Source organism: Dama dama, chromosome 7 (assembly GCF_033118175.1).
Source record: "Dama dama isolate Ldn47 chromosome 7, ASM3311817v1, whole genome shotgun sequence".
NCBI lineage: Eukaryota > Metazoa > Chordata > Mammalia > Artiodactyla > Cervidae > Dama > Dama dama.
The window spans coordinates 50384157-50411268 of record NC_083687.1 but is presented as its reverse complement, the minus strand read 5'-3'; the positions used below and the strand labels follow the sequence as shown (position 1 = coordinate 50411268).

Genomic DNA, 27112 nt, shown 5'->3' with positions numbered 1-27112 from the left:
GATGGAATCGGGAGAAAGCTGTGTCATAGGAACAAAGAGAAGAAAGAATTTCAAAGCAACCTAAGTGTCCAACAAGAGATGAATGGTTAAAGAAGATGTGGTAAATATACATAATGGAATACTACTCAGCCATAAAATAGAATGAAAATCTGCCATTTACAGCACCATAGATGGACTGGGAAGGTATTATGCTTAGTGAAATAAGTCAGATTGAGAATGTATGATATCGCTTACATGTGGAATCTTAAAAAATGGACTAATAAATATAACAAAAGAGAGGCAGACTCACAGATACAGAGAACAACCTAGAGGTTACCAGTGGGAAGAGGGGAGGGGAGAGGGGCAAGATAGAGCAGGAGATTCAAAAGTCCAAACTGTTACGTGTAAAATAAGCTACAAGGATACACATACAACACAAGGAATATAGTCCACTGCTAACGTCCCCCATGGTCCCCGGGCATCTGTTCATCCACCCCTGTCCTGGGCACCCACCACCCGGCAAGGTGAGGATTCACTTCCTGCCCGTCTCTCCCTTAGATGGCGAGACAGGACTGTGGGAGTCTCCAGGTGGACACAGTGTTGGGAATATGGTGGGTGGTTAACAGCAAGTTGTTGGAAGGATGCATGCATGAATGAGTGTTGCAGCCAGTTTCTTTCACTTCTTTCGTGGACTCCTTTTCCTTTCCAAACCTTTTTGCCTGACACTCTATCACAAAAGGGCATTGCTCATCTGTTCTGTTTCACAGTGTTTATGTTTTAAAAAACACTCTTTTTAGAAAAGAAAAAGCCAAAAAGAAAAAAAAAATCTTTTGTATTTGTTGTGCAGTGAATGAAAGCCGACAGAAGAGAAGAACTAACCATTTCAGGAGCACAGCACAAATTCACTGCTTCAGGTGACACAAACCCTGAATTTCTAATACTGTGCAGAAGAGTTCTCAATTCAGCAAACTTTCTCTTTATAGTGCAAATTGCTTTTGTAAACAAGAGTAGGGAGCAGATCTAAAATATTTAAAACGCATTCTGCACTCAGCATTTCAGGAATACTGATGAATATTTAGGTATATGCTAATTACTCTCCATTTTTTATCCATTCATTGAAATAAATGCTATTCCTAAGAAGCTCTGGTGGTGAATCATTTGTAACATATATTCCACGTCCCCATCAAGACCCCCAAGCTCCTTTACCTCCTGTCCACAACCGACCTTGGGGAACTTTCCCTCCAGCCTCTGGGCGCTCTGAGCCCAGTGCTTTAGTAATGCCTTGTTGTCTAGTTGCTAAGTCATGTTGACTCTTTGGCAACCCCATGGACTGTGCCCCTCCAGGCTCCTCTGTCCATGTGACTCTCCAGGCAAGAGTACTGGAGTGGGTTGCCATTTCCTTTTCCAGGGGATCTTCCTGACCCAGGGATCGAACCTGAGTCTCCTGCATTGTGGGCGGATTCTTTACCTGCAGGACCCTAAACACACTTGCTGCTTCACACCCCATGCCTTTGTCCTGTTCCCATCTTCTAGAAGCCTCAGTCCAGCTTCCTTTAACTGAGGTCTGTGACTTCTCTGATTGGGCTTTGCTTTTTGTGAATCTCCTGGTTGGACTGGGCGTCCCTTTTTGTTTTCAAAGCCCCTTCAGCAGAATGAACCTATCGTTTGACCAGAAGCAGAAACTGGGTCCTTCTCACTGCGGGGATGCCCAGTACCAAACCCAGTTTCAGGCATACAGTAGACACTCAGCAGTGACTGAGATGGGCCTGAACTCAACAGCTCCGTGTGAAACACTCCACACGCTAAAGGTTAACAAAACCACCTTAGCGTTGTTTTATGGTTGAAACAAGACTTCACCCTGTTTGGCCTGAATTAGTGAAGTGGTCATGTCCTATTCATTTTATATTACCTACATCCATTTATATTCCCTACACTTCCTGTCAAGGAATTTCCACGATACTTCAATGGAGCAATGCGTATGAAAAAAGTTTGCAAGGTTCTGAACAAATGTGAGGGCTTCCCAGGTGGCTCAGTGGTAAAGAATCTGCCTGACAATGCAGGAGACATGTGTTCAATCCTTGGGTGGGGAAGATCCCCTGCAGAAAGGAATGGCTGCTTACTCCAGTACTCTTGCCTGGAGAATCTCATGGACAGAGGAGTCTGGTGGGCTACAGTCCACGGGGTTGCAAAGAGTTGGACATGACTTAGCGACTAAATAACACCAAGAGCAAATAACTGTGAATAGTTATTTAAAATTCATTATTGAACTAAAATTACATTAGTTATGTAATGTTTTCTATTAAGATTAAAATTTAGATTCTTTCATATTTTCATGAATTAGAACACATTCTATATTCTGTTAAAACAGACGTGACTTTAAACCAATTATTTCAGAAGCCATGTAAAGGGGAATTCTGCTCAAAGCAAACAAACAAGTAAAACTAAAACGAAATGAAAAATTGTGGGTGTGAGGCGTAGTTGCTCGATTTCTAACTTTTGAATGCCGCAAAAGGCCATGCCTTCTCCGGAACGCATTTCATGGTGACGGTGACTGTCACAATGAAGCGGACTTGGACAGAGAGATCCTCATTCGACTGCAGTAGCTTACCTTCCTGGAATTTGTAGGTATCCGTGATGTCCTTTATGCCATCTCCTCCAATTTCTTTGGTCACAATTAATTTCCCAATGTGGGTGGTATCAAGGGTTTCAACCACATGAGTGCCATCTTTCTTAGCTGTAATGTAAACCAGGTCACTGTTGACCTAAAAACAGGAGAGGAGGCCGTTAGCCATCGTCAAATGTCCTTGTCACCAAAATCTCTAACTCTCAATGGTGTAGCGTCTAAGAGCCCTGCAGATGACATTATCCACCGGGCTAAGTCGTTTCAAGCACCAACCATTTCTTTCATTCCTTTTTCTTGCTGGTAAATTCTACCTCCTAAGGCAGAACAGAAAGCACCCTGTCTGTTATTCTCTTTCTCAAGCTTCTTTTAAGCTGACAGTAACGGAGTGACCTACTTCTAGAGAGGAGAGGCAGTCTGCTGGGTGGCTTCTGGGAAATATTTTTTTTTTCCGGGTATATGCATATGTTCAAACCCATCAAGATGCATACACTAAACATCTGCACTCTGAATATCAATGTTACCCCATTAAAGCTTAAAGTAAATAAATGGAGAGAAGGAAGCCCGTGATAGGCAGAGAGACCAGCAGCTACAGGCATGGGGTCAGCTGCAGGGAGCGTGGGCTCTGACCTTGGATGTGCACTGTTAGAAAGTACACACCTTACCCTGGGGACCTCATTCCTGCTTCTAAAAAATGAACATAATCACACTTGCTCTGCCAGTTTCATAGGAACACTCTGGGACCAAGCGAGGTAAGATCTATGTGAATGTGATTCTCACTTAGATTAGTAAACATCAAAGTCAAGTAAAAATGCAACGATCATCACCAGGTATTCGGAAAATCTGATGAGGTTAAAGATGAGGTTTAAGAGAGCAAATTTTCTCTACTTTCTCACAAATTTCTGAATTTACAAGAAGTCTGATCTCTGCTCAGGGGAAAGTAAGCAATCAACATTTATTGATCCATAATGTTTCAGGACGTTTTAAATGATTTAATTTAAACCCCACCACAACAATCCTATGAGTAGGTACTATTATCTCTGTTTTACAGACGAGGCATTATGAGTCAGAGGGCCAGCAGAGTGTCTGTGGTCACACAAGTACTGGGAGGTGGTGGAGAAGAAGCGCAGATGGGGCAGGTGCGGGCCCACGGCACACGCCCGGCCCTTCCCCTGGGTGGGCCCTCATCTTCACCCAGGGTGGTCTGAGCACGCAGCCTGACCTTCCTGCTGGGTGGCCCGTATTTGTTTCCTGGGTTTTCACAGGACACCGCCTCTCCTGCCTGACCCCAAAGGACCACAGCACCACGCAGTGGGAGGTCCCAGGCTGGGGTCCAGCTGCTCCTGCCCTGCCTCAGATTTCTGAGGATGAAGGCGTGGGCCCTGCTCCTCCGTGCGGTGTCCAGGGCTTGGTGGTACTTGGCACGTGGTTGTGAAAGACTAAACGTGGAATCAGGAATCAGGACGGGAGCAGATGGAGCAGACACCTCAGGAGTATTTCTCATTTTGGGCAAAAAAAGTTTAAGGAAACTTTAAATGAGCTTCCTGAGCGCCTCGGGTTTCCCCCTGGAGGAGGCCATGCAGGCACAGACCACTCCCTCCTCAGCTGCAAGTGATAGCAACAATGATGACAAACCTCTTCTTCATAAAGAGTCCTTACGACCGCTTTCAGTTTTCCAGGGAGACAAGGCTGCATGTGGAAGTGGCTAGATCCTTGTCTTCCCTTGAGCAAAGCTTAGGAAATTTTTTGTGGCTGTTCAATCGCCAAGTCCCCGTGGATTGCAGCACACCAGGCTTCCCTGTCTTTCACCATCTCTTGCTTGCCTTCACACTTTTCCAGCATCAGGGTCTTTTCCAATGAGTAGGCTCTTCCCATCAAATAGCCAATGTATTGGAGCTTCAGCATCAGTCCTTCCAACGAATATTCAAGGTTGATTTCCTTTGGGATTGACTGGCTTGATCTCCTTGCTGTTCAAGGGACTCTCAAGAGTCTTTTCCAACACCACAGTTCAAAAGCATCAATTCTTAGGTGCCGACCTTTCTTTATGGTCCAACTTTCAGGTACATGACTACGGGAAAAATCATAGCTTTGACTATATGGACCTTTGTCAGCAATGTGATGTCTCTGCGTTTTAATACACTGTCTATGGAAAACCTATGTCATAGTTTTCCTCTCAAGGAGCAAGCATCTTTTAATTTCGTCGCTGAAGTCATGGTCAGCAGTGATTATATCAGCTGAAACCTCAGGCCGGCCCACCACACTGTCCCTTGTGGGAAGAGGAGAGGAGAAACTCACACATGAAGTGACTTCTGCACATGTAGGTAGGGGGCGGGTTGGAGGAAAAGGATTCTTCCCAGGAGACATCCGAGAGCTTTCTTCTCAGTTTCAGCCCCTAGTGTGGTGGCTCTCCATCCTGCCTGCATATGAGAAGCACCGAGGAGCTTAGAAAGTTTGTCCAAGACCAGTTGCATCTCCGTGGTAGGACGGTCACAAGTGGAAGAAACATTGTACCTGGGCTGTGTGATTTCGGGCAAGTTACTGAACATCTCTGAGCCTGCAACCTTCCTTGCAAGGTTGGCAAGTAGATCAGAACCACCTGTGAAAGTCCTATGTTTCATTTCTTCTGAGTGGAAAGGAGTCTTAGAGGCCATCTAGTCCTGCATATAGATTTGAAGGGCTATGGTCACACAACACGGGCACTTCCAAAGTGAGGTGGGGAATAATGGGAGAGCTTTCCTGGGGGCTCAGACGGTAAAGCATCTGCCTGCAATGCAGGAGACCTGGGTTTGATCCCTGGGTTGGGAAGATCCCCTGGAGTAGGAAATGGTTACCCACTCCAGTATTCTTGCCTGGAAAATTCCATGGACAGAGGAGCCTGGCGGGCTATATAGTCCATGGGGTCTCAAAGAGCTGGACATGACTGAGTGACTAACACTTGAATTTCCTCGTAGGAGGAGCAGTATGTGTAAAGACCAATGTGAGGACATGTTTGGATGTTTCAGGGCCCCCGGGGGGCTCAGCTAGGGTGGGCCAGGTCCTCAGGCTAGAGCGTCCTCTCTACAAACTCCCGCCTGTGCCCATGGACTGTAAACGTGTGTCCACTTCTCAGCGCTCACGGTGGAGGCTCTTGTTTTCAGGACCCAGGACAGAGTCTGCTCTGTTCATTTGTTCCCAAGTGGAGGTGGCTGCGTCACAGGTGGTGCGAAGGGGCTGCTGCTCCCAGGGCTCGCGGGGCTGGGGGCGGTGGATGCCTGCCTGTCTGGGAGCCTTCCTGGCACCACTGCCAGACGTCCACCCTGTGCTTGCCTTCCTTCATCCCGTAGGGGCTCCTGTGTGTGTGCCCTGCTGCCACGTAGGTGAGCTCATCTCCCACCAGCACGGCCCGGGCGTGAAGGTGCCATCTGGCCCCCGTCTCCCTGAGATCCTGTTCTCAGCAGTGCACCGGGCACACACTCTTGCTTCTATTATTCACTCATGTGTGTACCGGTGGCTTCTGTGTGCCAGACCCTGCTTTCAGCGACGAGAGTCCAGCAGAGCCTATCTCCGAGGAACTTATGTTATAGAAGGGAGGGAAATCATAACACCAAGTCAGAGAAGAACAGAAACAGAGGGACGGGTAGGCCTGCTTCATGTGGGAGATGTGGGGAGTGGAGGTCTCTTTAAGGAGGTGGGCTGAGCAGAGACCTGGATGCAGTGAGGGTGCAGAACATTCAGAGAGGGGTAGAGGGTGGGACAAGAGCTTTCATGGCCAAAGGAACAGTCTGTGATGTTTCCAGAAGAGCAAGGGGGTCTATGTGGCTGGAGACACATGAGCAAGGGATGGGGATGGAGGGGAAACCAGGGGCCAGATCACATAGAATCTCACAGATCACAGAAATCTTGTAAAGATTTATGCTTAATTGTAAACGTGGTGGGAATCCATTCAAAGGTATGGCAGGGGAGTGGCATGTTTTTATTCACACTGTAAAGGGTAATTCTGGCTGCTCTGTGGAGAGTAACCTGGAGAGGGGCAAGCAAGGAGGAAGAAATGAGTTAGGACGCGATGTCGCAGAGCTCAGAGCTGTCCAGAGCTCAGAGGGTCATGATGGAGGCACAGGCATGCCTGGATCTGGGATAACTGGAAGGTATTTCTGGCAAAATGCTTAAGGGAGGTTAGAAAGAGAAGCCAAGATGATTCCAGAGTTTTACATGTGATTTGAATGAACAGGTGAATTATTTTGAGATATCCCCAAATGTACTGCATCTAATAACTGGTAGTGAAATAAACAACCCTGAACTGAGGCCAAAGAATCAGCAGAGAAGCTGTTGGACAGTTTGAGTCCAGAGAACTGCCGGCCCCAGACTAGGGAAGGCGCGGCTCCTGGAGCCATGGGACGGTGATGGTGACCCCAGGGGGCCCGTCACTTCTGCTGCAAGAACCACCTCAGTGCCACGAGGGAGGATGTGTGTATGTGTATAAGTGTGTGTGTGTGAGAGTGTGTGTCTGTGTGTGAGTGTGTGTGTGAGTGTGAATGTGTGAGGGAGTATATGTGAATGTGTCTGTGTGTGTGTGTGTGAGTGTGTGTAAGTATGTGAGCATGTGTGTGTGTGAGTGTGTGTGTGTTTGAGTGTGTGTGAGAGAATGGGTGAGTGTGTGTGTGTGCAAGCATGTGACTGTGTGAGAGAGAGTGTGTGAGTGTGTGTGTGAGAGAATGTATGTGTGAGTGTGCAAGCATGTGTGTGTATGTGTGTGTGTGTGTGTGAGTGTGTGTGAGTTTGGTGGGATGAAGTGAAGGGGACAGCAGTTAGAAGCAGCTGAGACAGAAGAGAGGCAGCAACTCCGAATGCTCAGTGACCCGGACCTGGGAAGGGAGCCGCAGACGCTGAGACCTGCTCTGCCCTCTCTGGGAACCTCCAGAGCAGGCAGAAGAAACCCACTGCAGGGCTGAGGGCAAGAGGATGGAGGGCGGCAGAGAAAGAAGCCCGGATCCCAGGAAGAATCTGGAGATGGGAAAAGCGCAGAGGTGCTTTTGTGCACAGCTCTCCTTTGGGCTTCTGCTTTCACTCAGCGAGGAAACCACAAGCTGGTCCACGAGCAGAAGGCCTGATCCGGCCCGGAAGTGAGTCAAGAGTGACCAGGAAAGCCGGCCTGCTGGGAGGCGAGAGCAGGCACGTTCCGGCGGATGTCACGGGGGTGGCGAGAAGCAGGCTGATGCAGCGAGGAGGCGGGAAGGGGTAGCACGGTGGTCTGGGACCTGAGCCATGCAGGCGCTCTTTAAAGTCAGGAGGACGCCCCCCATGGAGCCCTGCTTTAGGACCCCTGAGAGAAGCGTCCTGACTCCTCACGCACTTTTCAGCCATCTGAGTGTCTCTTACAAAGGGCTCAGCCCCGGAGCCCAGCCCGCACCAGAGCAACAAATTGCGTGCGTGGGCAGACAAGGCTGCATTGGGTGAGAGAGGAATAATTGCGATCTGCGGGTCCCAGTGACACTCACAACACCCCGATCTATACTTAATAACAGCGGAAAGCGTTTGTGTTAGCAGCTATTAGGCATTTTGCTCTTGGAGGGAGTCTGTTCCTCTCTCCTCCGCAGCAACAAAGCATAATAAAACTACAAACACAAGGCTTAGTGAGTTTTAGAGAGATTTCCCGTTAAGAAGTCCTCATGGCCTGGGAAACGATCAGATGGCAGTTGGGGAGGATCGCACGAGTCTTGAAATCTCAAAATGAAATCCAGCAGGTGAAAATCCCGAATACAGTCTGCCTGTTCTCCCAAGGCTTCTAGAAACTGCGACGGCAGGTACAGTGGAAGAGGCATTGTTCCTTTCGTGTAATTCACATGTTCAGTCTTGGGGTCTGCGTGTTTATTCTTATTTTATCTCTGAGACATTCCCAGGCCGGCCTTCTCTGTGGCCACCTGTCATCCCTCACCTGATTCAGGTGCGGAGTAAAGTCACGGCCGCCCCGGGGCTTCCGCCCAGAGGCCTTCCCGTCCAGCCTGGGCTGAATAGGCTCCGTTCCTTCTCCTTCCCCTTGGGAAGCCTCTTGTGTCCGTTCTCAGCTCAGAATGCCCCACGTCTAGGTTCTTCAGCGGTCACCACCTGACACCTCCCAACACATCACTGTTTGTGAGCTTCGATGGTTTTCCTTTTTATTTATTTTTTATGTTTTCTTGGCCATGCTGCAGGGCATGTGGGGTCTTAGCTTCCTGACCAAGGATCAGACTCACACCCCCTCGCACTGGAAGCTCAGAGTCTTAACCATCAGACTGCCAGGCAAGTTCCCGAACAGTTCTTAATTGTCTGCACGTACCTTTCGGAAGCTCCAGTTTTCTCCTCTGTCTGAAATTCCTTCCTTCCTCTGGCTTTTTTTTTTCTTACCTCTTTCACCTGAATACTGTCTTGTCTGCTTGTGCTCAGTCACTGAGCTTTGTGACCGCATGGACTGTAAAGCCTGCCAGACTCCTCTGTCCATGAGATTTCCCCTGGCTAGAATCCTGGAGTGGGTTGCCATTTCTTTCTCCAGAGGCTCTTCCTGACCCAGGGATCGGACCCACATCTCCCGCATTGCAGGTGGATACCACTGAGCCGCCAGGAAAGATGAATAACTACTAGTCATAGGTCGACGCAGCTCAGGCTCCACTCCCTCCAGGGAGCATCCCCGGCCCTCCCCTCCTTGGGCTCTGTAATGCTCTGCTGGATCTACTGTGGCCATCACACTGCTGTCCTTGTGTCTGTTCCCGGTCACCCTCTCTCCCAGGACAGGGTCTGGTGGCCTCTGCTGTCCTGCGGCAGTCCTAGCTCGTATTTCTCAATTAACATAAATGCGGGTCATTTATCACCTACATCACTCGTTTGACCTTTGGTTCCATAGTAATGCTTGCATTATTGTTTTTTAAATGTTGCTGTGTTTATGTACCACTACCTCCGTCAAATATCAAGTTTCTTAAGGACTCAGGCTTCTGAATTCCCACAGTGCTAGATGCATATTAATAATACATATGTATTCATTCCAGAATAGTAGCAGAATGTGATGGTTACTAGCGTGAGGTTGGGTGCCTACATGTGGGCTCATTCACTCAGTCACTTCTGACTTTTTGCAACCCTATGGACTGTAGCCTGCCAGGCTGTCCGTGGAATTTTCCAGGCAAGAACACTGGATGGGTTGCCATTTCCTTCTCCAGGGAATCTTCCCAACCCAGGGATTGAACCTGGTGCTTGCCTGGGTTTAAATCTTATCACTACTCTTTATTGGTTAGATGATCATGGGAAGGTTATTTAATCACTTTTTGCCTGTAAAGTGGGAAGAATTATAACAGCCATTTTAAAGGGTTGCTGAGAGCATCAAACGGTCGGCAAAGTGATTCCATAGTGGTAGATGTTATTTCACCACGTTTGCTGGTGAAATCATACCCTGGGTAAGTCCCGCCTCTCAACCTCACATATTTTTCTGCTCCTTCCCCTTCCCCCACCCTGGCAGCCTCCCAGCCGGGCCTTCTCCTTTACCTGATAGTTCTTACATTTACTTTGACTTTCAGAGCTCCCTTGGAGCACCTTTGAATTGCTCTCTCTGCTTCCAGCTTCCACCCAGTTCTTCCAGAATTTCCGCCTCTTCCCAAAGTGCCCCCATCCACCTGTCAGTGAGCTGTGTTCCAGGTCTGTTTTCTCACATCCGTATTATAACAGCTTACTCTGTCCCCGCTGGTAGAGGATGGCTTGGAATAGCAGGAAATGGACTGGGGTTCCCAGACTAAGACCACAGTTGGGGTGTGTTTGGATTTTATTTTGTGTGACCCACTGGGCTAGTCTCAGAGTGAAGTAGGGCACTCTCCCATGTCAGTTTGTGGATGGTCTCCACCAATTTTTAGTTTAGTGATTCACTTAGTCACTTAATTTCTTGGGAGCAGTTGGTACCTACTTCCTGGGTACAGAGACCTAAGCTAAGGTGACTAAAGCAATTGCTTTCAGATGGAGAAATCTCAGAGCATCAAGGGAAGAACAACGTTAAGTAAGAACTGCATAGAGCAGGTAGCACCTGGAGGTTGGAACGGTGTCTGGTTAACTCTCCACTTACCTCTGCAAAAACGAAGGGCGCATCAAACTGGAAGCAGACATGGCCGTGCTTGATGGCTTGAACAGAGGCGGGGCCGCACCGATACATCCCTGAACCACACAGAGGAAGGAGAGTGTGAGTCCCCTGTCTCTGGGTCTTTCCGGTTACAGAACTGGTCCGCATACAGGTCACAGCCTTGAGCGGGCTGTAGGGGCAACTGCTCCTCAAGGTCATCACCAATGTGGCCCCAGTTCTTTCTGTGGCCAGAGTGGGTGAGTCACCCACATGTGCCATCAACAGGGAGGGACATGGTGGGAATGCTTCTGCAAACCCCAAACCAAAGTCATGAAAAGAACCAAGGGCACACCATTCCTGCATCTACTCTTCCAACTATAAACAGGCTCAAGGGTGTGGGGGCTGAGCTGTTGGCTGACGTAGGGCTTATCATGTTAGAAGTGGCATCTGGAATGTTGGGAATGGGGACATGTCCCCAGGACTTGTATTGTTTGTTTGTTTTCATTTTTAGACATTATGGACACATGTCAAGTTTAACCATAGAATCTGGATACTAGCCACGCTACACGGACCGCGTGCTTTTGGGAAGTTAGTAGGCCCACGCCGACTTTTACAAAGTATTTTGAATTTTAGCCAGCTCTCTCTCTTGTTACTAAGAGTTTAGCTGTCATTAGTCACTCAGATACCTGGTCATGACACATAATCCAGAACATGAGGAAGTGTTGAACTTTCTCTCAAAATCCAGTATTATACTGATGTTCCCTCATGAGTATGTAGTGGATGTTTGTATATATCTGTATATGCACACATCCATATCCTTTTTGAAGAAAGAAATGGAAAATTCCACTTGAGCCTCATTTGAGGACTATAACCCGGGAAGGTCATCTCAGCTCTAAGAACTGTTCCATTAGAGGCCAGGACACAGTTATAGAAGTTTTTTGAGACAGAGGGCTGTACCTCAGAGGGTGTATTATTAACACTTCATGCATTCCAGATCTAATTGCCAATTCATCAATATCTTACATCAGTATCTGGGGAAATAAAAATAATGTCCCTTAGCACTGATTTTTATCATCATATTAAAGGGAAATGGAGGCTTAAGATGTGATTTTATAAAAATCTGAAGGTGGGGGGGGTGTCATAGCTGCCACTACTTAGCATAATTTGCAAGTTAGAAGATGAGTATCCACATACTCAAGTTTTGAAAGAAATCATACAGCCTGGAAAGAAATCAGGTTCTGAAAAGATAGCAATTTAAAGAATGATCCATAATTATTTTCTGAGTTCTTTATTTTCTTCACCACCTTCTATTTTAGCACTGTGTGTCAAGCAGGGCTGAAATATACTTTATAGCCAAGTGAAAGTGCTTACACAAATAGTTTTCCTCTTGTCTTCAAAACTGCTTATCAAAGCAAGAGTCGATGAATTATATATGTTAAGTTTTATGCTTCCCCTCCTCCAAAAGTTACAAAGTAATCAGAGTAAAGACTGCCATTGAAATGAAATTAAACCTGACTGGCGGGCAGTTGATGCCATGCGCGTCCAGGAAGCACCCGGCTGATGTTGGTTCCCACCAGGCGGGCGTGTTTCCCACACATCAGATGCAATCATAAAAGCAAAGTATAAAGATCAGGAATGCAACGATTTCCCCGAGAGAGGATGCGGCTTTACCATCGCTGTTTTCTTGGGGGGTGCTGTCCACGACTTGCCAACCTCCAAACCCCACGGGAAGGTCCGGCCTCGTCATCCAGGCTTCGTTCCAGCAGTGGTAGTTCCTTAGAAAACACCACCCCAGTGAGATTAGACTTCCCATCATATTCAGTGCTCCAGGAAATCAAAAAGGGACCAAAAATCCTGCAGATATGCTCTCTATAAAACATTGGAAATTCTGGCAAGAATATTGGGATGGGTTGCCCTTTCTTATTTTTTTAAATTAATTTATTTTTTTATGGCAGGATAATTGCTGTACTAGTTGCCACTTCTTCCTCCAGGGGACCTTCCCGACCCAGGGATCAAACCCGTGTCTCTTTCATCTCCTGCATTGCAGGTGGGTTCTTTACCGCTGAACCACTGGGGAAGCCTATAAATTATTGGACTCGCTTAAGCTAAATGGAAGCCTCTCAGAGATATACTGAGGATCTGGACATAAGTTTCCTGGGCAGGTCCATTTCCTCTGGCACCCCCAGGGGGCACTCACACGGTGGCACATGACTCTCCCTGCAGCTTTAAGGCCACCCAGAGAGATTCTAATCAATGCCTTAAACAATTTTAATCTTACCAATTGTCTGCTGCCTAGTGAAACAGAATTTACTATGGGCTCAAGAGATATGGTAGAGAGGACAAGTTAATTAAAATCGAAACACATATATCTTTGAATTCCATATACATACACACACACATATATATTAGACTTATAAAAAGCACAGCCTTTTGTAACAATTAAGCAATAAAATGCTTTTGTTTATGGGCTTAGACTATCGGCATAGAAACTATAACGTTGTGGTGAATTTCCATTTTGTGTCCAACAAGAAGAAAGTGTTGCCAAGGTGAGTGTCTCTTTACGGTTTATCAAAGGTGGGCAACCCATGAGGTAAGGGCCCTGCAAAACTTTTAGACTTGGCATGGGACCTGTGAAGCAAGAGCCCGGGATAAACTATCATCAAGAATCGCATGATTACGTCCTTGGAAAGACCTGAAATTATATGACACTACAGAAACGAATGAGAGCACGTTAACCTGTCGGCACTACAGAAAATACTCAGGTAGTAATAGCAGCTTAACGGTGGCGTGAGGCAATTACAGCCGTCTCTCTTTATAGCACTGATGAATTTCCAATCCGGCTACCATCCTTCCTTTCCTCAGTGTCCTTCAGTGTCAGGATTTGTGCACGTTCCCATCCCTCTCTGAGTCTTGCTCATCTTTGACTGACTCAGCTCAGACGCATTTATTTATCTATGCATCACCCACCATGCACTGGCTTCCCAGGTGGAGCTAGAGGTAAAGAATCCTCCTGCCAATGCAGAAAACACAAAGGACCCTGGTTCCATCCCTGGGTTAGGAAGAGCCTGAGGAATCCCACGGACAGAGGGACCTGGCTGCCTAGAGTCCATGGGGTCACAGAGTTGGACACGACCGAGCGACTGAACACACACACACACATCATGCACCAGGCACCGTGCTGGACCCCCACCCATGATCAAAACATAGGCTCCTGTCCGTAAGGAACTCCACGATCAAGCAGAGACAAACCCAGGAAGCAGCTGTTTCAGCATTTCATAGGTTCGCTCTGAAGCTTAACGCACTTAGAAGGCCTGGCACAGGAAACGGGCTCAGACACGGCCACTCTCTGACTTAACAGTAACTGAGGAGATGCACGCTACAGGGGAAGTTCAGGGGGGTCAGTGGGGTCTCAGTGGGGAAGCCCTGGGTGCAGGAGGGAAGGCTTCATAGCCGAAATGACGTTTGAGCTGAGTCCCCCAGACAAATGGGAGCTTGGCAGGTCAAAAAAGGACCAAGAGCCAAGTTGTGGAGGCGTGCAGTGTTTGGCAACCTGCATGCTGTTCGCTGTGGCGGGCGGGTAGCGTGCTTGCGTATCTGGGGGAGGAGGGGTTGGCAGGCAGCGGTAGGCAGTGGGTCACAAGACTGACAGGTACACACAGCACTTCTGTGCGCCCAGCACTCTTCTAAAGCCTCTGCGTACGTGAGCACACCTGGTGTACCCAGCATGCCAGCAGCAAGGTACTGTTACTATTAACCCCTGATTACAAGGCAGGAGACGGAAGCACAGGGAGGTGAAGAATCTTGCCTGAGGTCACACAGCGAGTTACAGCTAGGGATTCACGCTTTTAAGCTGTGCTTTGGTGAGGATGAGATGGCGATCCTTTTATCCCAAGTTAAATATCTGGGCTTTCTCCTCGGGTCAGTTAAATCTGCAGATCTGTACTTGAGAGAGCTGGGTGAGGAACGGGGGACTGGGCTCCCCATTACCGTAGGGAAGAGGAACCATCAGGAAGGGACTGTGTGTGTGAGGAAGCTTCCCAGTTTCCAGGGAGCCTGATGGTCCCGTTTACCAAGACCGCTGGAGGAGGAAGAGAAGGTTTGTGGCGGGGGCGGGGGCGGGGTGCTGGGTGGGTGACAGGTTCGTTTGGGAGATGATGGACTCAGGGCCTGTGAGAAACCCTAAGGATGAAACCCAAGAGGTATCTTTATACACACAAGTGACACTCGGGATTTGACAAGGAGGAAGCCACCAGCGTCTTTACTGTTGATGGAGGAGAGTGATGGAGGAAAAGGCCAGGTGGGGAGGGTGTGGGCAGGGAGACGCGCTGAGTCGAGTTCTACCCCAAGAGTGACTCGGGTTGTAAGTGGAAGACGAGAAGACAGGACAGTGCCTGGAAAACAGTGCAACACGGGAAGATTGTTCTGATTATTTTTCCATTAGGAGAGAGTGTCGTGTCTATGGAGGAGGAGCCAGTGGAGAGAGAGCAAGAATAAGACAGAATAAAGGGAGAGATGGAATCAAAAGGGGCTCAGATACCAAAGGTGCAGGGGGCGTAGGTCAAGAGCGGCGCCGTGGACAAACACGGGGAGCGTGAAACAGTCTGCCTGGAGGGACGCGCAGATGGAGGTCGGGTCATGGTGTGGGGTGTTGGGGTGGGAGCCTGGGGTCAACTCTCACCTGACAGCCCCTGTCTTTGCTCCGAAGCTGGAAGGAAGGTCACCGAGATCACATGTTAAACAACGTGAGCCTCCCTCCAGATGGCGAAGGTTACACCAGTGGGCAGAGGCCCAGAAAAAACAGCAACGAAACATTTGCAGTCCTGCGTCCCGCACAGCCTGCAGTGTTTAGCAACCCCCGCTTCCCCAGCACTGCCCTAGATTAATAGGCCCCAGACCTCCTTATTTAAATTCAGATACCGGGGCCAGGTTAGCCTTGAACAAGGTAAGTGTTGTTCTCAAACCTCAGGTAAAGACTTTGCCTTGAGGATTTTCTTTCTTTTCAAATGACCAGGAAATGGGGGGAAAGTTTCTTTTCTCTGACTAAAATATCTAATTAGCTACTCACATCTCTTCTAGTTTCAGGACGGAAGGCGGAAGGTTAAGGGGTGTTTAAGGTGGAAGAGTTTAATAAAAGGGTCAGGAACTTGTAGCCGTGGCCGAGGTGATGATAACTTGCTATGTTCCAGAGGGGCTGGGCCTTGGTCAGCAGGCGGAAAGGCCAGTAGCTGGGCTCGCAGAGTGGCCTCGGGCAGCCGGCAATGTCGCGCCCCCTGCAGGCACAGGGCTCGTCCCATCACGCCTCCTTCTCTGCCCGGGAATGGCCAGAGGAAACGTGACCTGGGTCAGCACGCCACGACGGCCCCCTTTTCGTCTGGGTGGTCAGTGTTTCTGGGTACACGTGCCTGCCTTGGACATCTCAGGTTCCTCTGTGAAAGGAACTACTATTTACAGACGTGGCTGAATTCCATTTACCTCTATCCAGGTTAGAAATAGATATACTTCCTAGAAAGTTTTTTTTTTTTTTTTTTTTAAATTTTAGAGCCTTTTAACTCAGATCTCTATCTAGATAAATACACCTTTCAGTTTCATCATGCACAGTCAGAGTGCTGGATTCATTCTGGGGGTGCCGCCCGCCTGCTCACCGTCACATTCCCAGCACCAGATCTGACCCTTAGCAGCTGCTCACCAGGTACTGTTTTTTGAAAGGCAAGAGGATCTCCCAGCAAGGCAGGCATAATTAAATCTTTGTTTGTTTTTTAAGATTCACTGTTTTGTATTTTCTCAGAGCCTTTAAACTTGGAACCCGACGTCCCACTATACTATCGACATAGGCAGTGTCCTTTTAAAGTTAAAAAGATCATAAACCTTCTTTGTGATCTCGTATCGTGTTGCCTCTTTCTAAAGAAGCAGTGTAGATGTTAAAACAAAGCCCCTGTTTTGTTGAGAATTATTTGATCAAATTGAAAAGGACTTCTTTGGGCAAATCATGATGGAGGCGAGACGTGAAAAGCACGTCGTTTCTTAACGTCACTTCCTGTATGTTCCCTGCAGTGGCAGCTAGTAATTTCCAGAACTCCTTTCAAGGATGCTATCAATCATGACTCGGTGGTGTAGGTGCAAAGGACGCAGAGATCTTCCCCTGAAGCAGAACCTCAGCAGCAAAGCAGCACCGCGCGCTGCTGGAAGGCCCTGGAAGGGACGTCACAGCACTGGCTTATTTATCCTTCGATTCGGTAAAGCCCTTTCCTCAGAACTGTGCGCGGGAAATAATCAGAGGCAAGACATGTACACGAGGATGTTCATCCGTCCGTAATTTTTAAGAAGGAAAACCAGAAACCATCCAGTATGCGATTAATTATTTTAAAATCACAAAATAGAACAGTCTTCAGCCATAAAAACCTGATCTGTATTTATTAGGTAGGAAAAATAACCAGGGCATATCTATTTTTAAAATCACACCACAGAACACGCTGTACCGTGTCCCCTGTGGATGTCCATTTGTGTGGAAGGCAGAGTTTTCAATGAGCCCCACTCCTGTATGAATCCCTCCCCCTTGAATATGGGTGATGTCTATGAATCGGATGGGTTGTCACTCCTGGGATTATATTACTTTACCTGGCAAAGAGGATTTTGCAGATGTAATTAAGCTAATTAATCTGCTGATTTTGAGTTAATTAAAAAGGAGATTATCATGTGGACCTGACCTAATCACGTGAGCCTTTAAATCTGGGTCTAGAGGTCTGAGACAGAGCAAACCAGAGATCTGAGGCAGCAGATATATTCCCCTGCTGGCCTGGAAGAAAATGGCAACTTCTGCCAGGTCTGCAGCGGGAAGGAGCTGGATCCTTCCAGCAACCTGAGTGAACTTGGAAGACAGCACCGAGCATCAGAGGGGCCCACAGTCACCGCCTTGATGGCCATCATTTGAGACCCTGGGCAGAGGACCAGCTTCACTGTGCCCAAACTCCTCACCTACAGAGACTGCTGGGTAATACATTTGTGCCGTTTTAGCTGCCAAGGTTCTGGTCATTTGTTATGCAACAATAAAAAATGAATACAGTGTGCAAAGGGACCTGTTAAAGAATGCTTAACAAAATGTTGCAACTATTCTGAGTAGTTAGAAAGTGGATGACTCTTCTTTTTATACTTTTTTTCTGCAATGTTAGAAATTTTTGTAATAAATATATACAGAAAAGAAAACATTTAAGAGAAGTACATTTTATTAAAGAAAAAAGAACACAGCTCTGCGTGCTGTATGTTCAAATGGAGTGGATAGTTTAAGCAAGGTGTCCTTTACTGCCTTTAACTTGGCTAACTGCTTAAACATTCCACAGGGTCATCTTTTCTGCAATCTGTGCAGAAAGGTTTTCTTCCCTAAGAAGAAAGAGACGTGGGATTGCAATTCTGTTTCTGCAGCTTTATTAGGGCTCAAGGGAGAGCACAAATAAGATCGAGAGAAAGCCCTGGAAGAGATGTCTTGGACCAACTTCAAATGTAAACCAAGTATTTGAATTCATTGGAAAAATGGCAGGGGGTTGGAAAAAGCTACTGGTCTGCCTTGCAAACTATTTGTGTTTGCAGGAGATGGGTGTACCCTCATCTCTTCCCTGGTGGCTCAAACGGGAAAGAATCTGCCTGCAACGTGGGAGACTGAGGTTCAGTCCCTGGGTGGGGAAGATCCCCTGGAGGGCATGGCAACCCACTCCAGTATTCTCGCCTGGAGAATTCCATGGACAGAGGAGTCTCGCAGGCTACAGTCCATGGGGTTGCAAAGAGTCGGACACGACTGAGCGAATAACACACACCCCTCTCTAGCCCTGCTGACAGACCCCTAGCACAGGCAGCGATACTGACGACAAGAATGACGCCACACCGTGACTTGCTGATGGCTGGTCCCAATAAAGAAGGCGTGGGCTGGGCTGGGGGTTGTGGGAGAGAGGTAGAGACAAGTTGATGGACTCTGAGGCTTGTCTATAAGACATTCCAAAGTGGAGATAAAAGTCTGGACCAAGAAAATCCTTGTCAGTTGGGAAAGGTAGTGAAGCCAGACAGCAGAGGGGAGTTATTCAGAGGAAGGGGCATGCTTCAGGGATCTTCTGTGGAGCTGGGGGAACCGTGCTTCTTCGAATGCAGCTGTTCATGCTTAGGGGATGCTGGAGTGCTGAGACCAAGGGGGGCATTTTGAGTTTCTCTGGGGTCTTGTCCACCAAAGGCTCCTAAGGTCCGGCTGGGTGGAGATCAAGCCAATATCCCCAGGAGGAACAAATCGCCCATCAAGAAAAGGGAGAAGTAATGAAGGTGTTTGTTTTTGCTTGTTATACACAGGGGAGGAATCCTACGACGCTCATTAAGAAGCTGCAGTTTAAGCACCGTCTGATGTAGCATAAAGTGAAGTGAAAGTCGCTCAGTCGTGTCCGACTCTTTGCGACCCCATGGACTGTGCAGTCCATGGAATTCTCCAGGCCAGATTACTGGAGTGGGTAGCCTTTCCCTTCTCCAGGGATCAAACCCAGGTCTCCCACATTGCAGGCAGATTCCTTACCAGCAGAGCCACCAGGGAAGCCCCTGATGTAGCGTGAGAGGCCCCAGGCAAGGGGGCTGAAGATGGCATGGCCTTGGGGATGTGCTATAACTCCAAAAATGAAATTATGAGGTGCATTTACAGTACGGGTGATAATTAAAATAATTAATAATTGCTCAGACACAGACATCAGCCAATTGGAAGCTGCAACCAATCAGAATGATGTTGTTTCTCAGTCACTAAGTCATGTCCAGCTCTTTGTGACCCCATGGACTGCAGGACGCCAGGTTTCCCTGTCCTGCACTATCTCCTGAGAGTTTGCTCACTGGAAAAGACCCTGATGCTGGGAAAGATTAAAGGCAAAAGGAGAAGAGGGCAGCAGAAGATGAGATGGTTAGATAGCATCACCAACTCAATGGACATGAACTTGAACCAGTCAGAAAGTTGGTATGGTCTAAATGTTGGTATGGTCCTCCCAGGCTCTACCGGATAAATGCCAGCCCAGATGTATTCAGTTACACATACAGCATGCTAATACTTAGCAAGTTTGTTTCTGCTTACAACTTTTCCCGAGAATGTGTTTTGCCTAGGTCTTGAAAGTATATAGCCTTTCCCCTCTCTTCTCAAGATTCCAGGTATTGAGATCTTGAATATTTATGGAGAGAATTTTACAGCAGCTTTATTAGCAATGATTTTTAGGACATTAGGAGATAATCATGTAAAATTTATTTTTTCTCCTCTTTTGATAGTTTTCCCTCATTTGATCATCTGTTTTATTTTTTAATTGTGGCACCAGAAATGGAAGAGACCAAAAGGAACCTCCCGAAGTTTCAGGAGGTAGACGCCACCCACTCAGGAGCCCTGTCTGACATCACTGCTTAGCGGGAGGCCCTCTGTCATTGTGCTGCATCCCCTCTGCTGGATTTACTGTGACAACACGACCCTGGACGCCTTTACCTCTCTCTTGCATAGCAAATTATCAGTTATTATTCTTGCCAAAAATGGAGAAGAGACTGGATTTTGAGAATAACTTTAACATCTAAAAAGCTTTTTATAATAAATTCTGACCAAGCTTATCCATAATTATTGAGAGGAGTTTTTAAAAATACAGCCAACAGTCTTAGTGGTTACCAAAATGACTTTTCTCCATTATTCAGCTGTTTATGCTATACTGAAAACTCTTATTCATATGAAGTTTTTCAAGAGGTCTTGTTGATCATCAAAAGAAATTAAATTCCATTCAGTATAGCTTAGGTGGTACATATTTTATTAGCTTTTAATTATTTGAAAACTGGTAACCTTTGGTCTGTGTATAAAATGACTCGCTCAAGCAGAATTTATGATTAACCAAAATATGACATTTTTCTTGCTGTGAAAGATACCTTAGTACTTTCTACGTGGTTTATCAGATGGCTTCCATTTTCTTCTTTCATTCTAACCACATTAGATTATTCTAATCTCATGAGAAGTATTTGTGATGCTCTCTCATTTTTTACCTCCCAAGCTCCCTCTTTGGCACTCTCACGTGAGGCCTGAGTAGAACGAGTATTTGGGAGATAACTTTGGAGACATTACTGCTGCCGGACCAGGACAGCAACATGAAGGGAAGGGGAGGAGAGTCCTGTGCAGTGATTTTCAACCTTCAAAACCTAGTGTCCCTTTCTAGTTTTAAAACAAATGTTCCATAACACCCCCTTTATTATACTGAAACAAAGTCCACAGATTTCTATACACAATTCCTAAAAGATAATATAATGCCTTATAATGTACAGAAGACTTGATGAAATAAAAAATACATAAAATCATTTGTATTTCAGCAGCTGTTATGTCAGGAAGACGATCTCAGATCCAAAACTATTCCTGTGTTCTGCTTAGTTGCTCAGTCATGTCCGATTCTTTGTGACCACACGGACAACATGCAGCCCGCCAGGCTCCTATGCTCATGGGATTCTCCAAGCAAAAATACTGTAGGGGTTGCCAGGCCCTCCTCCAAACTATTCCTACAGAATGTAAAACCCTCCAGGGTAGGGAATTTGGGTAGGCCCCAAATTTCTAACCACTCGTATAGTGGTTAAAAGTATGCTCTAGAAAAAAAAATCCCAGAATGGCAAGTGAAGGGCTTCCAAAAATCTACTCCTTCATGAACATAATGAGAACCCTAACATGATCAAAACCAGCTTCTCCAGAACTCTGGAAATGAACCAAAAATTTGCAACAATTTAGGGAGATTTACTCAACAAAAACAAGAGTCTCAGTAAGAACTGTGGGTTTGGGGGCACTTTAATTTCCCTTATTCCTACCCCTCTCTCTGTAGCTCCATGGCAGTCTTGAAAATGAACAACCTCCCACCCACGGTGGCTATAAAAACGTGCCGCTCATCAAAGAACAAAGAAGAGAAAATGGGCTTGGCACTCCCTAAACTTCAGCAAATGAATTATCGCTATTAACCTGTTTGGCAGCCCTTTGAAAGCAATGTCTAACCAAACAGAGAATATCAATGAGGAGATAGAAATTATGGATAGGAATCAAACTGAATTTCTGGAGCTGAAAAGTGTAATAGCTGGAATAAAAATTTCAAAAATTCACTAAGAGGGTCTCAAAAGCAGATTTGAGCAGGTATAAAGAGTATAGAACCAGTGAGCTTGAAGAGAAGTTAATTGATCTAGTCTGAATAACAGAAGAAATATATGAAGGAAAATGAACAGATCCCTGAGACATGTAGGACACACACATAATGGGCCTCTCTGAAGGGAATAAAAGAGGGAGAAGAAGCAGAAAGAACATTTGAAGAAGTAACAGCTGAAAACCTTTCCAAATTTGATGATAGATAGTAATAGACACACCTTGGAAGTTAAAAGACCCAAAGAGGATAAACTCAAAGGGATGTATACCTAAATGCCTCATAGTCAGTCAAAAGTTGAAGACAAAGAGACAATTTGGAATACAGCACACAAAAAAGTGATTTATTATGTACCATGGATTATCAATAGAATTAAAAATGATTTCTAATCAGAAATCATGGAAGCTAGAAGGCTGATGACCATGGTTAAGTTACTGTGCCTCGATTTCTTCCTCTAGAAGTGAGGACAATAATAGCCATTACCTTAATGGGTTGCCAAAAGGATTAAATGAGTTAATGCAATATCTGTCACCCACTTAGCTTAGGTCCTGGCACAAAGAAAGCGTTCTATAAGCAGGAGCTATTTTGATTCTTGGAGGTGGAAGATAAGTTTCTCAATCCTTCCTTCGAGACTCTGGAGTGGATTCACAGCATATATTCTTAGGTCTCTAATGACAGCTCTCGTGATCTAGCCCCAGGTAATTTTCCCAAAAATAATTTGGCTGACAAGAGTGTGGTTAACTCGATAAGTTATTTGAAAATAAATATCTTTGGTAGCTATTCCGGACTGGTAACTTGGATACATCACAAGATAATTTTACGAATTCTAAACATCGTAAGCAGTTTGGCTTATATTCAGAATTTTTCTTCTGTTTTTCTTGGAATTCGTTTTTGGATAATTCTTTTGGCATATCGTGATTAAAACTCAACTACAATATAGCAACATGAAAGTCCAACTAGTCAGAACACATTGAGCTGCTAAAAACAACATACGAAGTGGATCGGTCTGTAGAGCTTTTCTTTTTCTTTTTTAAAAATTTGATTTTATTTTTTGGCCATGCAACATGTGGGAGTTAGTTCCCCAAACAGGGGTCAAAACCAGACTAACTTACAGAAAGAGACTCACAGATTTAGAGAACAAATTTATGGTTGTCAGGGGGAAGGATGGGGGAAAGAGATAGTTGGGGAGTTTGGAATGGACAGGTACACGCTGTATTTAGAATGGATAACCGACTAGAACCTACTGACCAGCACAAGGAACTCTGCTCAATGTTACGAGACAGCACAGATGGAGGGAGGCTGGGGGGAGAATGGACACATTTATATATGTGGCTTAATTCCTTCACTGTTCGCCTGAAACTATCTCAACCTTGTAAATCGGCTATACCTCAATACAAAGGAAAAAGGATCTTCTTTTTAAGTGTATCCGTCTGAACATCAAAAATGCACCTATGATGGGCAAACCAGCATGCAAGTACAAGACTGCAATGAGATTAGGCTCTGTGGGGTTATGTTACATCCAGGGCTGGCTCCCTTGCATGAAAGCTGCTGAATTTCTGCTCTAAAACTTGCTCAGAAAGAGTTTTATTTATAGAGTCAACACTATCCATTGCAGTAGAGGGTTTTGTTTTTTGGTTTTTGTTTTTTTTGCACTTGAAGTGAAAAACAAACAATAACAACTCTACTCTTTCTAAAAAGTATTGAAGGAAGTTAGGATTTTTTTATTTTTTAAGAAGCAGATGCATGGAGGCCAGCCAAAGAATTACAGAAATTTTCTGAGGCATGTTTGATTTCTGTGTCTTTTCCTCCTGGGGAGCCAGTTTGCAAAGCAGCACCCACACGTGGGTGAGTGGATCCCAGCCTGGCCTGTGCAGGTGAGCAGCGTTCCTGCGGCAGAAACCACCAACCGTGGGAAGTTCTTCCAGCCTGGCTGGAAGAACAGTGACATTTATTTAAAAAGTATTCACTTTGGAGCTGGTGGCGGTGGAGGTTTAATTGCTAAGTCCTGTCTGAATCTTGTGACCCCACGGACGGTAGCCCACCAGGCTCTTCTGTCCATGGAATTTTCCAGGCAAGAATACTGGAGGTGACCCTATACCTCATTAAATTCAAAGTCATATGAGAGAATTAAGGCCCAGAGAATTCAAGCAACTTGCCCAAAGTCACTCAGCTAATTAGTGGCAGAGTTAATCATATTGCTTTGAGCCATGGAGAGAAAGAGAGGAAAGAAAATTTTAAGAGCAGTTGGACTTGATCTGGTGTTTTTCCATGAGATCCTAAGGAAAAACAAAATAAAACTATAATTTCTTTCCACCTGAGTCACTGACTAATTCTTAGATTGTTCCAACTTTGAGCTGAAATTGATAAATACATATTTGCTAACTCACAATTCTTTTAAAAAGTTAAATTGAGAAAGCCAGTTTCATCAAACCTACTTAATTTCAAATGAAAAGGCAATAAAGGAAAGACTCTTGCTAATGTTTTAGCATTCATCATCTTTCCAATTATCTTTAATATCATGAGATGCTTCGAACTCTGAGCTATGCCATTTTCTACATCTGACAGCTGGTCGATCAGCCGGCCTCTGGGAAGCGGATGGGTGGGCTCATGGGCCTAGGTGAGCACACAGGTGCAGGGACGCTTCTCGTCACATCCCGAGGGCGTGACTAGCACATGCTTTCACCAGCCCCACCTGGAACTTGCTGTCTAGAGACGAAGACCTTCCCCCAGGAATGTGAGTAGAATGGAAAGGTACACCTGAGGCAGAGGCTTGGATGGGCTGGAAGGAGTCCCAGGGTCTAGAAAGCCATTGTCTCCAAGAGGGCCTCTGGGCACTGGTGACTGTCGGGATCTCTGCAGCTCCGAGTGCGGGGTGCGCTAGTCTTAAAGGAGCTAGCACCTGGGGTTGGACAGTGCCTGGCAGGTGGAGAAGCAGGAGAGGTGCTGATGGTAAGAGCAAACCACCCCCATTCCCAAACAGGAGCGAGTCCATCAGCCTCTCAGGAGTGTGCAGCCTTGGGGGCATCGGCCCCTTCGGGAAGGCGGCAAAGGGTCAGAGGTGCTTGAGATCGTCCATGAGGAGTGGTGAGGGGCTGGACATGTGGAGAGTGAGTTTCAATATTCAACAACCATAGCATAATAATATAAGATGTGTATGCATGCGTGTTCAGGCACTTCAGTCGTGTCTGACTGTTTGCAACTCTATGGATAGCAACCCACCAGGCTCCTCTGTCCATGGTATTCTCCAGGCAAGAATACTGGAGTGGGTTGCCATTCCCTCCTCAAGGGGATCTTCCTGACACAGGTATCAAACCTGTCCCTTGTGGCCCCTGCATTGCAGGCGATTTCTTTACCTACTGTGCCACCTTCCATTCCTTTCCACTCGAACCTGAAGCAGACTGATCTCTGGTCATCTCACATCAGCCCCTTACACTTTTACCTTGAGTTTCAACTGTGGGTCAAGGTCATTTCCTGGGCATTTCATCTTTGAAGAGCACAATTGGAAGATTGCAAGGGGACAACAGCTTTGTTCACTGACCATGTGAACACCTTCCCCTGTACCCCTGGGTTTAGGATGGAAGCCCCTTCCCTTCATCTCCAGACTCCTGGCTCACATTACCACCCACCTTACATTTTCATAGCCTGTACTGTATGTGGTTGTCTCGTTGGTGAACACTGGATAGAGCACCTTGAGGGCAGTGACCTGATTAATTCCCCCCTGAATCCTTAGCACCTGACATTTGGATATATTCGTGGATAATAGCATTTGTTGAATGAATTAAATGAGATTTATCAGCTAAATGAGTACTTAAAATTTTTTCCAGCCAGTTCTATGCCCTGCAGTGTGTTGGCAAAGCAAAGGTAAAATATACCAGACATGGCACCCCGCTGAGGGCTACGTTCTGATGGAGACAAGTCTAGAGGTGGGCACAGACCCTTTACCCAGGATCATCCCGTCTGACCACTTCCTCTCCAGCAGCGGGACACTGGATCACACTTCCATTTAGAAGCAGAGGAGCCTCCTACTGCAATGCCTTTCATGACCCTAATCAGCACCACCGTCCCTTTCCTTTAAAATTGTTTCCATTTCCGATACACGTGTATGTATGGCTGAGTCCCTTTGCTGTTCATCTGAAACTGCCACCACATTGTTAATCAGCTATACCCCAAAACAAAATAAAAGCTTTTACAGAGCTGGCATCATGCAATTACCCCAAATCCATGAGAACTGATTGGAACCCAAACTGTCACGCATTCACCTTTTAATGTGTTGGAGCCCTAATTCCCATAAACACTTGTTTCCGTCTGTATTGTGACTGTGGTCTGGTGAGGTGAGCAAGCTGAGCTCATTCAGGGTATGGACAATGGTCACTTCACTCCTGCCCAGCGTGAGCCCCACGTCCCTGGTCCCTGCCTGGACTGCAGCTGGACATTGCACCCGCATCTTCATTAAGCTGTCCTCGGTGATTCATGGATGCCTTCCCCCAGAGCTTACACGTAATTCCAAGCCCATCAGCACACTGGGGACAGGCGGCTTAAATTGCTGCTTCCAGGATATGTTACCTTGCGTTGGCCCTCCCGGAATTTCATTTGCGAGCCCGAGGTCCAATTTCTCCACCCAGCTGTGCCCTTGTAAGGGCCCCTCCCTCTCCTGAATCGCAAGAAGCCCACTCTTCCCTCCGCGGGCATCTAGAGGTCGTCCACTCAGTGCCAAACCGCTGCCCGTGGCGAGCCGAGGCTCTCTGGGAGGGGGATCCACATGCAGGGACCTAGGCTGGCAGAGCAGGAAGCCGGCGGGTGAGCGGTCAGTGCTGGGTGGTCTGCGGGGTAAAGGAGGTCAGAGCCCCGGGGGAAGGCAGCCTTCAGCCCTCTTGGCTCTGAACCACACAACACACCTTCACACCCATCTTCCACTCTTCCCCTGACCCCCCCTTCCAGGCGTATTTCTGTTTCGGGCACGTGGGACTCAACTGAGCCATGGAGAAGAGGATGCCCTGGGTCACCGAGACCCAGCCAGACCAGCTGGCCTCTGATTCTCCACCATCAGCACCTCGGTGTTGGAGAGATTGGAGGCAGTGAGAAAACCAGGCAATCCTTCTCGTGGCTGCCTTTAGAAAGTGGGCCCGGGGGGCCACGGACAAACCGACATTCCGTCTGAGAGGAGCCGGAGGAGGGAAGCGAGGCTGGCAGCTCGGGGGAGGCCGACGGCTTCGAAGACCCCCACTAGGAAGTCCGTCAGGCAGCATGATGCCCGCCGCGCGGCCCTGGCCTCTCGGGGGTCAGCGGGGGCCCGCGGGCTCCTCCCTGCCTGGGCTCGGCCTCTGT

The 27112-nt window shown here is 46.9% G+C and overlaps 1 protein-coding gene across 1 annotated transcript in view; it reads right to left on the bottom strand.

Moving 5' to 3' along the window:
- F13A1 (coagulation factor XIII A chain) overlaps positions 1–27112 on the bottom strand; it is a 140726-nt gene that overhangs the window by 28013 nt on the left and 85601 nt on the right. Inside the window, exons 10-12 of the mRNA XM_061147685.1 lie at positions 12318–12421; positions 10653–10741; positions 2588–2741 (exon numbers count right to left, since the gene is read on the bottom strand). Coding sequence (XP_061003668.1) covers positions 2588–2741; positions 10653–10741; positions 12318–12421 — 347 coding nt within the window. The remainder of the gene's footprint in view (positions 1–2587; positions 2742–10652; positions 10742–12317; positions 12422–27112) is intronic.